This window comes from Pseudophryne corroboree, chromosome 5 (genome assembly GCF_028390025.1).
Source record: "Pseudophryne corroboree isolate aPseCor3 chromosome 5, aPseCor3.hap2, whole genome shotgun sequence".
NCBI classification, from domain to species: domain Eukaryota; kingdom Metazoa; phylum Chordata; class Amphibia; order Anura; family Myobatrachidae; genus Pseudophryne; species Pseudophryne corroboree.
Genome location: NC_086448.1, coordinates 73,904,021 through 73,921,064, shown reverse-complemented (window position 1 = coordinate 73,921,064; position 17,044 = coordinate 73,904,021). Strand labels below are relative to the sequence as shown.

General features: G+C 46.8%; 1 protein-coding gene across 1 annotated transcript in view; it reads right to left on the bottom strand.

The window, feature by feature from the left end:
* Positions 1-4,195: 4,195 nt before the first annotated feature.
* Positions 4,196-17,044, bottom strand: part of LOC134928789 (serum paraoxonase/arylesterase 2-like) — a 106,444-nt gene continuing 93,595 nt past the window's right edge. The window contains exons 7-9 of the mRNA XM_063924783.1: positions 16,709-16,790; positions 12,306-12,434; positions 4,196-5,422 (exon numbers count right to left, since the gene is read on the bottom strand). Coding sequence (XP_063780853.1) covers positions 5,261-5,422; positions 12,306-12,434; positions 16,709-16,790 — 373 coding nt within the window. The 3' untranslated portion in view covers positions 4,196-5,260. The remainder of the gene's footprint in view (positions 5,423-12,305; positions 12,435-16,708; positions 16,791-17,044) is intronic.

The window sequence follows — 17,044 nt, the reverse complement described above, 5'->3', positions numbered from 1 at the left end:
AATCTCTTTCTGCGAGGTACACTAGGCTCCACAGGGCGCCCACCCTGACACACTTAGCTTCTTTGGGTTGGTGTGGCATAGCTGCTGACACTTCTCCTGCGGTGTGTGGTGTAATTGGCTACGAGCGATTGTCGTCTCTAGTACCTGCTACTGCATTGGGCTTGTTACCAAAACTGAGCTCCTGTGCACGGAGGCGGGGTTATAGAGCAGGCGGCGCTGTGCATCTTCGGAACAGTCAAAGCTTTGAGCCCGTTGGTGCCTTGGATCAAGATCCTACTCTACACCCCGATGTTAATCCCTGTGGAGCCCAGTGTACCTCGCAGAAAAAGATTTAACATACGGTAAGTTCTTACCATAAATCTCTTTTTTTTTTTTTAAGTCCTTCGAAAAACATTTGGCACCCACACAAATATGTCTTCTACGTTTAGTTTTTAGCTTCCCAGACATTTGAAGCCGAGATGGAATTATGGCAAAAATTTATTGATGAGAAACTTTACATCACGCCCGGACAAGCCTTTAAATGCTGTGAGCCTGGCTGGTTCCGTGTCACCACGTCTGACACAAGCGAGATTTTACTCCTGTGTAAGTAAATCACCTTAGAACTAAAGGGAAATCACATGTGAATACCTAGAAAACACAAATGAAAAAAATATTCTAAACATGGTGTTGTAGAGCAACAAATAATAGTAATTCTGTCTAATTCCAATTTTCATAATATAGTTTACTGGGGTAAAATATGATTTTTGAAGTAGGACTTCTGCATGAAAATGCTTCCTAACGTATCAGAAACACACTGATGTTGCAATTTGACAGAGCAGGTTTGATAATTGACCTTTCGCAGCAACATCGTTAACTGTGGAAAAAAACTGTAGATCACAATAATTGTTTCCACAGTAGCAGGGGTTTCTAAGGAAAGCAGTTATTCACAACATAGTTGTCAAATTGCGATAAGAGCAGGTTTCTGAGGCTTCAGGTGGTAATTGTAGGCAAAAAAAATCCAAACATTTTACAGTTATTACAGTCAGTAGCGGATCTTGCCACTGGCAAGCAGGACTTTTGCCCGGGGCGCCGCCTTCCGGAGGGCGCTGCACCAGGGCAAGATCCGCTGCTGCTGTGTGCCACCCGCTGCCCCCCTGCTGCCGCTGCCCCCCCGCTGCCGCTGGGAAGGGAAACTAGACGCGTACAGTTTCCCTACGTGGAGAGGTCCTTTACTGTGCGGTGCGCGATGACGTCATCGCGCACCGCACAACAAAGGTCCTCTCCACGAAGGGAACTAGACGCTACGCGTCTAGTTTCCCTTCGTGGAGAGGACCTTTGCTGTGCGGTGCGCGATGACGTCATCACGCACCGCACATCATTTCAGTCTGTACAGGGGGCGTAAATGACCACGCTCCCCTGTACGAAGCCACGCCCCCTAATGCCGCCCGGGCCGCCAGAAGCCCCGTTACCGGCCCTGATTACAGTAAATTTTTGCAACGAACACAGTGGTTTTAAACAAAGGAAAATTACTTCTCATTTGAGTTAGTCTTTAAAGGACATGTCTGCCTTTTATGGAAACTTTTTGTCAATTAGATATAATAGAGCCATATCCTTACATATATTGTTGGTTAGATACAATCTCTAGGTGACACAGAAATAGGGAGAGGACATGTATGGTGTCTCCTGTCCCCTCCTAGATAAAGAATGTTCTCCAATTTCTGCAGTATCAGGTACCATTAGATTGGCACTGCTTGTGATTGCATCTAAGATTCACCCCATAGGCCCATTGCATTTAATTTAAAGGGCCAAGTACGTCAACAAATATGGATCTGTCCTTTTAATAGTCTTAATTTTGATTACAATTTTAAGAGCCATGCATGGTAATGCTATATTAGTATTTATTCCTGATGACTCTTAGACCATTTAATGGAAAAGTTGCTTACCTGTTACCCAAGTCACTACACTACCTGAGTCACCTCAGCAAGATATCATGATCCATCTTATGTATTTTTTTTTCATCATTAGGTATAAAGAAAATGAAGAAAGTGTTACAACGCAGATCAGAATGATAGAATGATGACTAAGAATATATATATATAATGGAATTTGATAAATTGTTAGGTTTGCAAGAGTTTAGTAATGTGTTTCAATAAAAGAATTTGTCAGACATTACAGTCTGGTTTACTTTCTAAATATTGTTTCATCTGGTTCAACAGTATAACCAACATTTTTGAACAAACAATAAATGAAGAGACTGGAGTATTATATGAAATGCACATTTATTCATCACTGTACAATCTTGGCTCAGATTATAAATTAGAAAAAGTCACCTTTCTGGAAGCAGATAAGAAAACAATATTGCAAGATACATAATAGCCCAAAATACATCAATGATTTATATTACCCAGCTGAAACTACTTGACAAAAAATTAATTTAGAAAACATTCTGGTTACGAACATTACTTTTCAGCACCAATACATTCGAGGTGGGGGATTGGCCATCAAACAAATATAATTTAGCAGGGCATTGGGTATACTAGTGGCAAAGTTTTATGTTTTGAGTCAACTGAGAACTTTCTGAGAGTATGGGTATAGGTGGTGTTTTAACTCGCTGCTTCCCATTTTTCTTCCAGTAGGCAGAAAAGAGACCTAGAAAATTAGGGATCATTGGTCCCTATGAGAAAAACGTCACCCATGCACAAAGGGTTCTATGTATTAAGCCTTGGGCTGGGTTGTAATGATGTCCGAATTTGTCAGCCGTACCGGATGCTGGCCAAACTCAAACTTTTTTTAAAGGGGCAATCATTAACAAAGCATGGTGTAGCCTTGTACATGATTGACCCTTTAAAAAAATAGCACATGGGGTCTATTCATGAAGCAGTGAAAAGAGTGGAGAAGTGAGCCTGTGGAGAGCTACTACGTATCATTTTATAAAATGCATTTTATATATGTTACCTCAACACTGATTGGTTGCCATGGCCATGGGCAACTTCTCCACTGGCTCATTTCTCCACACTTTTCACTGCTTCATGAATAGACCCCATAGATCCCAAAGTACCAACCAACCAGCTCCTAACTGGCATGTTTCAAACACAGCTTGTAAAGCTGGGTACACACTGGCTGGTATATTGGCTGTTCAATTGAATGGCCAATATATAGTGGGTGTGTACCCCCGATATGTCTGTGAATATTGTCGTTCACAACACATTGGGCTGACGATCGTTACAGGTTGAATCAGATGAACCCAGCATAACATGGCAGTTAGGAGGTGATTGGCTGGTACTTTATCTCCGTCCACTTTATCTCTCTCCAAGGGGTTAATGTAATAGGGTTCGAGTTGTCGATGGTATGGGATGTCGTACGAGAATGCCCATATTTTTAAAGCAGTAATCATTTACAAGGCAAAACCAGGTTGGTTTTGCCTTGTAAATGATTGCTGCTTTAACGATATAGCTGGGACGAAATCCCAGACCTCCAGCAACTCAGATCATATTCCTTTTGCCTTAGTACATAGACCCCAAGAGTCATACGGACACAAAGCAAAAGGACATGCCCTTATTTTCCATGCCTTCTTGCCCCTCGCATTGCATATTACACATGTGAATTGGTGGCTATTATCTCATAGGGTCAAAGGTCCCAATGTATAAACACCACCTCTTCATCATCTTTCAGTATAATGGCCACTAATACTTGCCCTAAAAGATTTCACTAAAAATGATAAACCCATGACCAATAGAGGTCAGTTTGATTAGACACGAGGGGGGCAATCTCAGCCCATCTCTCCCGGACTCGTGGATTTTAGTATGCAAACCTTTAGGGCGATTAAGTCATGTCTAATTAACTTGATCCAATAATGGGCTGTTTTTAAAGGCAGAGAGTCTGGGAGAGATAATTTGTGCATTCACAGGCATGCTGGGACATGCTAAACCCACTTGAGCTGTCAATAGTATATTTAAATTACATTCAAAGAACATCTTATTAGCAGAAACTGTGGAAGCCCCCTGCCATCGCAGTTTAGCTGCACCCGCAGGAGTCCCGCCGCCATGTTCGCAATCACGGCGGCTGCGTGTGACATCGTGCAGCCGCCGTGATCATGCCACCGACAACACCCCCCCCCCGTTTGGCCGCCTCCACCCCCGTTCACGCCGCACCGCCCCAGCAATGCTCCGTCTCCTCCCTGGAAACGGAGCGTTGCCCGCCCCCATCCCCCGCCTGCCACTGCCTGACTGACAGGCAGGCAGAGGCAATCGCATTTTCTGCACCCCCCCCTCCGCAGAAAATGTGGGCGCTCTAACCTGAATTAGGACCATAATTCACACTAAACACTGAGATAGGTGTACATTTTAAGGGGCAGATTGAATAAGCCACGAACTTGCCACAAACAGCTGGTAAAAGCCGCGTTTCGGTCCAAAGGACCTTTCTCAGATGGTGTCCGTTCTTGAGAAAGGTCCTTTGGACCGAAACGCGTTGTACGGACCTGTTTGCTGTGGACCAGGAGAGACTCCATGCAGGAAAGACTTACCTTTGGGGCTTTCAAACCATCTGCGGTGGTGCCGTGCTATCAGCCCGGGACCTCTTCTTTGCTTAATAAGCTTAGCCCACCGCATCCCATATTGATGGTGAGATAAATTTACATCAAAGACCTGCACTTTATGGAGTGTATTTTATATATTTTAAATGTTTTTAATGTTTGTCTGATAATGTAATTTAAGTGCTGGCACATACACTTTATTCTTCATCACTTTGTTCCAAAAAAACAAAAAATATTTTGTGAGTAACATTTATGGTAAATAGCGCCTCATTCTTTTACCCATTTGCATTGTTTCTTTATATTGTTTCTGTGCAGGGTAAATACTGGCTGCTTTATTTTTACACTGCAATTTAGATTTCATTTTGAACACACCCCACCCAAATCTAACTCTCTCTGCACATGTTATATCTGCCCCACCTGCAGTGCAGCATGGTTTTGCCCAATTGCTAACTTTTTTGGTTTGCTAATAACTCTGAATAACCCACATGGTACTTAGAGGACTTTACATTAGAAAAACTAAAATTCAAAATTCAATACAAAGAAAAGGTAACTTCGCCTGATCTGTCTGACTGGCGGGTGTTACGAGGAATGGGCACTCACTCCCACATGGCCTGTCTGAATGGCGGGTGTTACGAAGAAAGGTCACCGACACCCGTTTGGCCTGTCCGGAATAGGCGAATGCACATACCAGTCACTGAGAAAGAAATAGCTTCCATTAGAAGTTAGGGCAGTGTCCGGCAGTGGGTGACATTAGTGCAGATCACAGTACAGGGCTCTGTGGAATACTGTGCCCACCACAAGTTTCCCCTCATACACAGCCGCACATGAGGATGACTGGAGCACGGAGCCATTGTTGGCATACACTGTGGTCACTATAGGGTTATCAGAGTGAATGTTCTGTACGCGGACAACCTGCAACAAGACAAATACAGGTTAAGCAGCATGTGTGACAAGAGCACTAGATAATGAATGAAAATGACAAATAACATGATACCGAGTCGCACGCAGCTCCGTATGCAGCCGCAACAAAAGAATATTAGCAAACTGCGCACAGGTTGTAGCGGATATACGCATCTTTGTGTGTCTACAGGCCAGTCAGAGTTGGACGGATCTCTTTGTGAAATGAGCATTTTTGGTTGTCAACCTGGTGGAAATACTGCAGAGGGTGGTCTTCAGTATGCTGACTGACGGGATCCCGGCGCACAGTATACCGGCGCCGGAATCCCGACAGCCGGCATACCGACACTTATTCTCCCTTGTGGGGGTCCGCGACCCCCCTGGAGGGAGAATAAAATAGCGTGGCGCGCCACGGTGCCCGTAGCGTGGCGAGCGCAGCGAGCCCGCAAGGGTCTCATTTGCGCTCGCCAAACTGTCGGTAAGCTGGCGGTCGGGCTCCCGGCGGCGGTATGCTGGTCGCCGGGAGCCCGACCGCCGGCATACCATACTGAACCCTACTGCAGACGCATGCAAAAGAACCGCCACGTGGGAGTATCATGGGTTTGTCATGGTTGTGTAGCTTGAGGCAGGTGTAAGTGATTATACGTGCAATGGTGTTTGTGACTACTGACGGGGAAACAGTGGGTGGTGCGACTATACCGGTGTCACTATACGCCTGTAGAAGTGTATGTAGTCGCATTACTATGTGGTTCCAACCAGGGCCGTCTTTTCGTATGGGCTCAATGGGCTCTTGCCCAAGGGCCCCAGGAGTATAAGGGCCCTAGACTGATAGCTGAGGGTCCCCTCTTTCCAGGGGTACCAGATTTTTGAAAATCGGCCTTGGGGAACCAGAGATATCCGACTTGAAAGCAGTGGTCCCCATCTAAGCCTATTAATTGCTCTTTCCAGCCAGATATCTCGGATTCTTTCTGACTTAGAGATTTTCTGAGGCTATAATCCAAAAGCTGTGACTCTCCCCTTTTGGTGGACACTTGCAGCTTGTCCAGGGCCGGTTCTGGGGCTTCTGGCGCCACGGGTGGCATTATGGGGCGTGACTTCATACAGGCGCGTGGTCAGTTACGCCCCCTGTACTGTTGTAGGATGTGCGGTGCGCGATGACGTCATCGCGCACCGCACAGCAAAGGTCCTCTCCACGAAGGTAAACTAGACGCTAAGCGTCTAGTTCCCTTCGTGGAGAGGACCTTAGCTGTGCGGTGCGCGATGACGTCAACGCGCACCGCACATCATTACAGTGAAGGTCCTCTCCAGGAAGGGAAACTAGACGCGTAGCGTCTAGTTTCCCTTCACAGCGGGCAGCCCACGAACAGCGGACAGCGGGCCACGGCAGCGGGGGGCACCACAGCAGCAGCGGATCTTGCCATGGTGCGGCGCCCTCCGGATGGCGCCGGCGCCCTCCGGAAGGCGGCGCCCCGGGCAAAAGTCCTGCTTGCCCGTGGCAAGATCCGCTACTGAGCTTGTCTATACTATGCCCAGAAATAGAGATATCAGCCTTCAAGCAGCTGGTCCCTGCTCCAGCTCCACATGCCTAATAAGCAGTTTTAGATCCCCAAGTCCCCAGAACCTTCTGAAAGGTGGGACTCTCTAGGCTTTTATCCCATTCAAAGCTAAGAAATATATTTTCAGAAACTTGAGATATCTGCAGTCAAGCAATCTGCCCTCCCACCAGAAAATGATAAATATTAAGCCCACTCCACTATCCACCCCTCCCCTACGTATTAAACACCCCCTACCACCCTGGAAGTCATGTACCAGGGCTTCTTCATTCAGCCCAATGCCCCCATCTGTCAGTAAAGGAGTAATTAGCAGAAATTACTGCTCCAGGTCCTACATGCTGAGTGGAAGATAGAACACCCCCTACCACCCACGAGACATCAAAGCAGCCACTGATAGCACCCCCACCCCTACCGCTGGAGGATGGGTAGGGGGCCCAGTGCATTGCTGTGCCCAGGGGCCTACACTGCTGTTAAGACGGCCCTGGTTCCAACTGTGGTTGCAGCAATTGTCGGGACTTACGGTCGCTCTGTTTGCGATCAGAATGAGGCCCAATATGCAGCAATTTACTTTTAAAAGAGGAGAATCTGTGTATAAATGGCTCCAAATAGGATAAATTCATCTTTAGATGCTACAGATGAATGATTAAAGGACGATTTTCACATACTTCCTACTGTGAAAAGTTTTTCACTATTATTTACCAGTGTAAGGGTCTCATTCATCAATGAGTGATAAAAATCATTGGGAGTGATAAATGGTGCTCCAGCCAATCAGCTCCCAACTGTCGTGTGTTCAGCTCCTGTCATGTGTTTAAAAAAATGACAGTTTGGAGCTGATTGGCTGGAGCACCATTTATCATTTACAACGAGTTCTATCACTCGTTGATAAATGGGCCCCTAAAAATGATATAATTGTTATTTGAAAAGTTTATCACTATTTTTCACCAATATAAAAACATTGTAGTTTCCTCTGCAAACACTGGGCCTGATTCATAGTTGTACACAAACCCAATGGTTCGCTTACAACTACGATGGGTGTGTCGCCCCTGTTTTGTAGGTGTGTGGAAGCTGGGTCCTGCATCTTTCCGATGCAATTTTCTTGGCCCAGGCAGCGAAGATCTAGCAACCAGTCTGAGAAAGCTTAGGCTTACTCAGATGGCCGATGGTCACGATGGTGATTCGATGCTGCATCTTCGAGGCGCAGCACTCAGATCTGCAATGCTAGCAAGAGACGTCTTTTTTCTTAAGATGCCTCCTGTGGTATTACAAGATTGCCACAGACCCCCAGGAGAGCAGGTACAGCACATGTCATGAAACTATCCGCCTCACACATTAACAAAGAAAATGCTGCATTCAGGTTTTTGAGTGACAGAGTAAATCAACATGGGCCCTCATTCCGAGTTGATCGCTCGGTAAAAATCTTCGCATCGCAGCGATTTTCCGCTTAATGCGCATGCGCAATGTCCGCACTGCGACTGCGCCAAGTAAATTTGCTATGCTCTTAGTAATTTTACTCACGGCTTTTTCATCGGTCTGGCGATCGTAATGTGATTGACAGGAAATGGGTGTTACTGGGCGGAAACAGGCCGTTTTATGGGCGTGTGGGAAAAAATGCTACAGTTTCCGGAAAAAACGCAGGAGTGGCCGGAGAAACGGAGGAGTGTCTGGGCGAACGCTGGGAGTGTTTGTGACGTCAAACCAGGAACGACAAGCACTGAACTGATCGCAGATGCCGAGTAAGTCTGAAGCTACTCAGAAACTGCTACGAGGTGTGTAATCGCAATATTGCGATTACTTCGTTCGCAATTTTAAGATGCTAAGATTCACTCCCAGTAGGCGGCGGCTTAGCGTGAGCAACTCTGCTAAAATCGCCTTGCGAGCGAACAACTCGGAATGACCTCCATGGAGTTGAACACAAAGGCACAATTGGCGATTGCCCATCTGCAAATGCTGCTACAAACCCCTTGCCTTGTGTATATCCGTTTGCCCAAACATGCAAGTACTGAGACGCCCACTTTTAGTGTCTGTGCATACGGATTTGTGCATCCTATGCTCCACTATAGGTCGCACCATGGAAACTTCCAGCAGTCCTATGGCAGGTCCAGTGTCTCTGTCTGACCACGGCCTCCTATGTGTAACTGGGAACGCAGCCACTTGCACTGACACGCCCACTACATTCTCCTAATATGCCACTGGACCATTGTTGTGTGCACTACTAGTAGCCACCTCCCAGTCACCGCCCTGGAACACCCATCTATTTGCCGCCACATTTTTGTCTGACCCGATCGCAACAGCGTCTCTGCGTGTACATACTGCACCATAAAGGATTTCAGAACTTTTTGCGCATGCGCAGTTCCAAATAACCGCTCCACTACGTGACCATCAGCACTGCGCGCAGACTGAATCAGGCCCTTAGGGGGACATGTACTTAGCAATGATAAAAGTGGAGAAGTGAGCCTATGGAGAAGCTGCCCATAGCAACCAATCAGCTGCTCTGTATACTTTTATAGTACGCAAATTATACATGTTACGTCAATGCTGATTGGTTGCCATGGGCAACTTCTCCACTGACCCACTTCTCCACCTTTATTACTGCTTAGTACATGTGTGAATAGTGGTCCATGTGGGTGCCATGCCGGGGACAGAGTGGAGGGTACTTACCTCCGTTCCCCACCGGCGGGCGGCATCCCACGGCGGGCTTTGGCGCGGTGGCAGGGTTCCGGCATGGAGGGACTTGCGTTAGGATTCAAGTCCCTCCAATCAGATCGCGGCAATTTGAATGGCGCGCCAAGCGCGAACCAATCGGGGCTCGCGCATTGGCAGTCAATGGGGAAAGGCCGCGGTGAGCCAATTAGGGCTCGCCGCATCATAGTGCCACCCCCTCCCAGCATCATATAATAGATGCTGCGGAGCGTGAGAGCACAGTCGGGCACCAGACGCTGAAGCAAGAAGAGCTCCAGAGGAAGAAGACAGAAGAAGCGGCGGCGGAGAAGACAGAAGAAGCGGCGGCAGAGAAGATAGAAGAAGAAGTGGTGGCGGAGGAGAAGGCTGAAGAATCGGAGAAAGGAGCCCAGCGGCGAAGGACCGGCGGAGAGTCCTCTCCCACCGAGTCGGGTAGGCGGCCTTGGGCCACGAGTACCTATATTCAATCCTCCCTAGAGCACCAGAGTTCAGGCGTTAGGCCTGTGGGAATAGTCAGGCCCCTCCGGCCTGTGCCCACATTCAGGCCCCTCCGGCCTGTGCCCACATTCAGGCCCCGCTGGCCTGTGCCCACATTCAGGCCCCCCTGGCCTGTGCCCACATTCAGGCCCCTCTGACCTGTGCCCTCATTCAGGCCCCTCTGGTCTCTGCCCTCATTCAGGCCCCCCTGGCCTGTGCCCTCATTCAGTCCCCCCTGGCCTGTGCCCTCATTCAGGCCCCCCTGGCCTGTGTCCTCATTCAGGCCCCTCTGGCCTGTACCCTCATTCAGGTTCCCCTGGCCTGTGCCCTCATTCAGGCCCCCCTGGCCTGTGTCCTCATTCAGGCCCCCCTGGCCTGTGTCCACACCCAGGCCTCCAGCCTGTGTCCACACCCAGGCCTCCAGCCTGTGCCCACACCCATTGACGGTTCAGGATAAAGGGTTGCAACACACAGGGACCGGCCCAGACGAGGCTCCACAGGGAGTGGGTCTGTGCGGTAGCTTACTGGGGATCTGTGTCTGGCTGGGTGTGAGGGACTGGCTGGTTCCCGCGCTGTGCACACTGTAAGGGATAGGAGGGGCTGTGGAGTAACGGACCCGTCCCACACACCTCAACTTACCGTTAACCTGGAGAGGATGGCTATCCACAACAGAGAACCCTAGTCGCGCTCGCGTAAAGGGGGGAGCACCCACAGTGCCTGTTAACCTGTGAGCGAAGCCGGCCATACAGGGTTATCATATATCATCACGCAGGGTTATTATTCAGTCTGATTCGTTGCATTGTGGTTGTACATTGATGGTGTGATCTCTGTCAATTAGAGCTAGAACAGTAGTCCCAGTTGTATTTGTTGTATTGTTCGTCAGGTGAAGTTAGGCAGAAGTTAGTTGTTAGCTGTTAGATAAGCCTGCAGTTAGGGAGGCTGCTCTTCTTTCCTCTACAGAAGCAGAGATCCGCTACAATCAAGGTGACCAGTAAGTCGTAAGTGAGTATTGCTCCGTGTCTGTTTGTTACACCACGCGCAAGAGTGCGAGTGTGTGAAAATTGGCTAGCTGAGGCTTCTAGCCAGTGATGACCTTTCACCCAACTGCTGAGAAAAAGGGTCGATACTTCTTAATCAGCTCACTCTCCTTCCTAGATTGACCGATGACCGCTTTGGGAGGAGGTATCCGTGCTCTGGATTTGTCCGGAGGTCTTGGTTCATTAAAACTTTGGCGTCCTGCCAGTGAGAGGATGCGGCCACAGGTAAGCAGTGGGACTACACCTGCATGGTAGCAGGCACTGCATCGCTGTTCACCCCGTTACACATGTCCTCCTAGTCTCATATACACTGCACTTGAGGTGACTGGAGATGTGGATTGGGTATGTGCAAGTGCCACTAAAGGAGAGTAAAGGCTCTCGCACACAAGTCTGTCCCGCCTCTGGAGATTCAGCATATCCTATATAGGCCGCATATCCAGATAGACCTGTCAGCAGGTGTAAATTTGTGACTCCTTAAACTGTGATGCAGAAGTCCATGGCTGAAGAAGGGTATTTAAAGCTGGATTAAATAAATAAAAATCACCCAAACAGAAACCAGCACCAGCGATTGTATCCTGGAATAATGTAAAACACATTTATTCCCAGATTTATCAAGCCTCGGAGAGTGATAAATTGCACTGTGATAAAATGCCAACCAATCAGCTCCTAACTGTCATGCTACAGACGGTTTGAAAAATGACACAAGCTGATTGGTTGGTACTTTATCACCGTGCAATTAATCACTCTCCAAGGCTTGATAAATCTGGGCCTTAATGTTAGACAACATACAATTACTAGATGATTGTTTAACTGCACACGCTCCTGGGCATAACAGTTACTAAGGGACGATTAACCCCTCTGCTGCTGCTGATGAGTCCCACTCGTCATCCACAGTAAATCCCCCCTCCCTCACCCCCATGCCCCGCTTACTTACCTTCTCCCCACCAGCACTAATCACCTATGGGAAGTCCCAAGGGTCAGGGGGCCTGTCTCAGAGGTGTGACCTCGGTGTCAATGTGCACCAACATTTTAAAGTACAAAAATAAAGAAATCTATCTCCCTAACCCTGGCACCTGGAGTGATAGTGAGTTTATAACCTCAGCTATCTTATTACATTTATGTAATATGAGTTTTTATATTGTATACACTGACCTCTGATCCGGGGGCATCTTCAGCATTGTAAAAGTACACTTTATATACATTTGGGTGAGCTCCTGCCCAAACATCTCCTGTAACTGGGTCCACCGACAGGTTATCCACAAGCGTATCCAACTGCACCACCTTGTGTAGAAATCATGGTGACAATTAATGATAATTGGATTCTACAAACTATAATGTCATACAATAATATATATGGGATACTGGTGGTTATTCCAAGTTGTTCGCTCGCTAGCTGCTTTTAGCAGCATTGCACACGCTAGGCCGCCGCCCTCTGGGAGTGTATCTTAGCTTAGCAGAAGTGCGAACAAAAGATTAGCAGAACTGCTACTAAAAATTTTCATGCAGTTTCTGAGTAGCCCCAGACCTACTCCTAGATTGCGATCACTGCAGACAGTTTAGTTCCTGGTTTGACGTCACAAACACGCCCTGCTTTCGGACAGCCACTCCCCCGTTTCTCCAGCCACTCCTGCGTTTTTTCCAGGCATGCCTGCGTTTTTTAGCACACTCCCGGAAAACAGGCAGTTTCCGCCCAGAAACACCCACTTCCTGTCAATCACACTACGATCACTCGAGCGATGAAAAACGTCGCTCAGGCTTGAGCAAATCTCCAAATTTTTGTGTTAAATTAGTGAACGCATGCGCATTTTCCACCTAATCGCTCCGTTGTGAAAAACGGCAACGAGCGAACAACTCGAAATGACCACCACTGTACCGATACCTACCCCAATGGTCACTGCTATAAAATCTAAGCTTATTAGAAGACACCAAGGTGTCTCAGGACTGTATAAGTAAGAAGCCATCGTGTGCATTTATATATGGAAGATTACCGCACCTTCTAATCTGCATAATTTGTAGCTTTGAGTTGCATGATTTCTTACAATACGTAAGTAGTATTGATAAAACATTTCAGCATTTTTTTTTCATCTGACTAAATGACACTTTGGCTTACTATGGCTGAGGTAACTAACATGGAGGAACAAAAGAAGCAAGGCGAGACGCCGTAGGGCTTATGGAAAGATGCTGGGCCTAATTCTGCACCGATTACACCATCTATAGATGTCGTTACCGGCATATTCCCCTTTGCTGGAAATGTCAAAGATCTGATCTAGCTAGATATGTTACACCACAGGTTCTCAAACTCGGTCCTCAGGACCCCACACGGTGCATGTTTTCCAGGTCTCCTCACAGGATTGTAAGTTAAATAATGAGCTCCACCTGTGGACTTTTTAAAATGTGTCAGTGAGTAATTAATACACCTGTGCACCTACTGGGTTACCTGCAAAACATGCACTGTGTGGGGTCCTGAGGACCGAGTTTGAGAACCTGTGCGTTACACAATAAGTAGCACAAGTATAGACAAGTTGATGAGCAAAAAATCTGTAAAGTGAAGACCTAGAGATTAGATAATCACATGTTTCATTGGTAATACAAAATACCTTACAAATAAGGTATTAAGGGTCTCTATGTTCCCATATAGGTACTGGTTATCACCAATTGATCAAGCATAAGGAGGATCGTCCTCTGAATAATCATATAATCATGTCTTCATATGTCTCACATAACATACATAAAAAAAGCAATATATACATCACAATTCAGTGCAATTGTGCAATAACTTTATGTCTCAATAATGAATTTACAAGGAGGGAAGATAGAGCTTACATCTTCTTTCAGACAGCAATTCTTTGAAGTGTCCTAATATGGATGCAGTGCAGGATCGCTGTATTCCAGCTGAGCAGAACGCAGGGAGGTGGAGCTGCTTGGCCTGGCATTCGTGCCGGATCGGCCCATCAGGCAATTAGCCCTTTTGGCATTGGCCAGTAGTGCCATATGGCCAGTCCAACCATGCTTTAACATCACAAATGCATGCGAGGGGTTTAATCTGGGTAGTTTTAGGATTTGCCTTTAAAGCTCATATCCTCAGATGATTTCTCAGAGTTGTTTAGTTTCAATTCCCACATATTTCTCAGCTAAGTTTCTATGAGCCATTGTTCACAGGTGTAAGGAGGCTATACAATGTTGCATCAAATGCGGCTGAATGTTCTTTTTCAAGGGTAGCAGAATAGTTTACAAATTCGTAATTTGCTTATTAATAATTTAGACAATACTGCTCCCTGCTGTTAATACAAAATTGATCTTAAAGTGTGTACGTGACATTCTTATCATGATTGGAAATAATTTGCACATGCTCAGAATATGAGATGACACCTACTCAGAAACGCTTTATAAAGCCCAGTGGTTTTAATAAATGTCTAATACACTATTGTGTGTGTCCATTACTCTCTGGCTGTGAAATTAACTCTTTATTTTACAGATAGCCTGGTTGATTGACATTTGCCTTTGACAGCTTCAATGCTGCAATACCATTCACCATAGATAGAAGACCCACAGACTGGTGAGCCTGATGCATCTGGACTGACTCGTAGCCAAGCCTCGAAATGTTAGTAGAGGGCAGTATTTGCAATACAGCTGGAATTAGTAGGATGTCACCTGGACATTCACAAAGCCATATGCCACAAAGTATTCTCCAGGGGAACAAGTAGTTTGGACTCGCATTGCTTCCACTATAGTGATATCAGGTTTGATGGAGGGGGGGGGCGGGTTTGAGGGTGTTCTGTGTGAGTTGGTAGCAAATCTGTACATTGGGCCTAATTCAGAGTTGTATCCGATGCCTATGTTTTTGCAATTGAGCGACTATCAGCAGGCTGCGCATGTGCTGCGATCACACTGAGCATGTGTAAAGGAGCCTTTACAATTCCGCTCACAGTGAGGATTTATTTGCAGAGTGATTGACAGGAAGTGGGCATTTGCGGGTGGTAATGGTGGGGCATGGCAAAAATGCAGACGTGTCATTGCTGTTCTCAGGGCGTGTATCTGATGTCAGCTATGATCATGTACGCAGAGAAACATGGCGCCTGTGACGCTACTGTCATAGCCAAACTGCATAGCCATAGACCAACTTGAGCAGTCGATGTTCTCCATTGTTGCATGTAGGCTGTAAATATGTACGCTGTTGCGAATGGTTGCGATCACTCCGGTGGGGGTCTCTTCCTCATTCCTGGGTGACAGCTTCACTTGCTAACATTAGCAGTTCCGTAGCCTTCAAAATCTCAACTGCATACAACTCTGAATTAGGCCCTTAGTCCTGTTACTGTATTGCCTAATCCCCTGTGTGCTGTGTAATAGAGATACCATTGTATCCTAGCTGCTGCCCTTACCTTATACTCCATGCACCTATAATGGTTTCGGTGTATCTACCAGCTATGATTTCAAGGTGGGGTCAGCCATAATGACAGTCAAAGTGCACCCATAAACCCAGGATACTCACATCTTCCATATACACATCCCCAATCACAATGGCGCTCTGCCGACCACCCTCTAGTACCCCCTTATATATGGGCTCTTCCTCCCTTCACAATATGAGTTTTCATGTATCCTCTTCTCTGGTGGTAATATGGAGACAACCTGCCACGTGGAGTACTTTCTTTCATCAATCACTTGCAGACAAGCTGCACAGGGACAGTGTCCCCCTTCACACCGCAAAGGGGTTTCCTCAGGGTCCCGCTTTCTAATACAGGGACTGCTAATCCTCACCAAGTGTAATGTGGCCCTCATGGCATGGGGACATCCATCCACACCTCTCATAACACCTGGAGAAACCGGAAACACCTCCCTCCACCCTAGGTCCTAGAGAAAATGGCCGCCACCCTCGGCTGGGAAACCTGAGTATATTTATACTCGGGTACCCATGTGACTGGCTTAGTGACCCTGCCTCTCAGCCATGCCTCTGATCCCGTGGCACCAATGAGAAACGCATCACCCTACAATATGCTGCAGGTGAGTTACATAAGAATTATAATGACAAGTTAGGGGGACATGTATTAAGCAGTGATAAAAGTGTAGAAGCGAGCCTATGAAGAAGTTGCACATGGCAACCAATCAGCTGCTCTGTATACTTTTATAGTATGCAAATTATAAATGTTACGTCAATGCTAATTGGATGCCATGGGCAACTTCTCCACTGGCTCACTTCTCCACTTTTATCCCTGCTTATTAGTACATCTCCCCCTAAATCCCAGTACAAATAGATTGGGAAAAAGCTGAGTAGCTTTACAGCCAGGGAAATGCTGAACAGCCACTGCACTCTCTCCCAATAACCCACCCCCCACCTCCCACCCATACACAGCCCATTCAAAGCTCTGTGAGCAACAAAATCAGCATTTATGTCAGTTATGCGGCTAACCCAATATTATTACTCATATTCCCCCATTAATAACACTCAGCGGGGCCAACAAATAAATGCAACAACTGCACATTCTAGAATCACCTTAAAGGTTAACTGAGCCCAGGCTGCTCTATACCAGCATGGATTACCATTATATACAATGTATTACCTTTACTGGAGAGAGAGACCAGTCCGCATGTTTTTCAAAGACATTAATTGTATGACCGGTGAGATCAGCAACATAGATGAACCTTCAAAGAGACACAAATGTATACTGTAAAACAATGCATATACGTCACATTTCCACATAAGCTCCATTTACAGTATGTGCTGTATGAATCTGCTTAGACGAGGCTGGTACATGATTCTGATTACAGTTCTAAACGTATCAGGTCAAAATAGTCATGGGGTGTCATTCCGAGTTGGTCATAGCTGTGCTAAATTTAGCACAGCTACTATCAGGCACTCAGACATGCGGGGGTACGCCCAGCACAGGGCTAGTCCG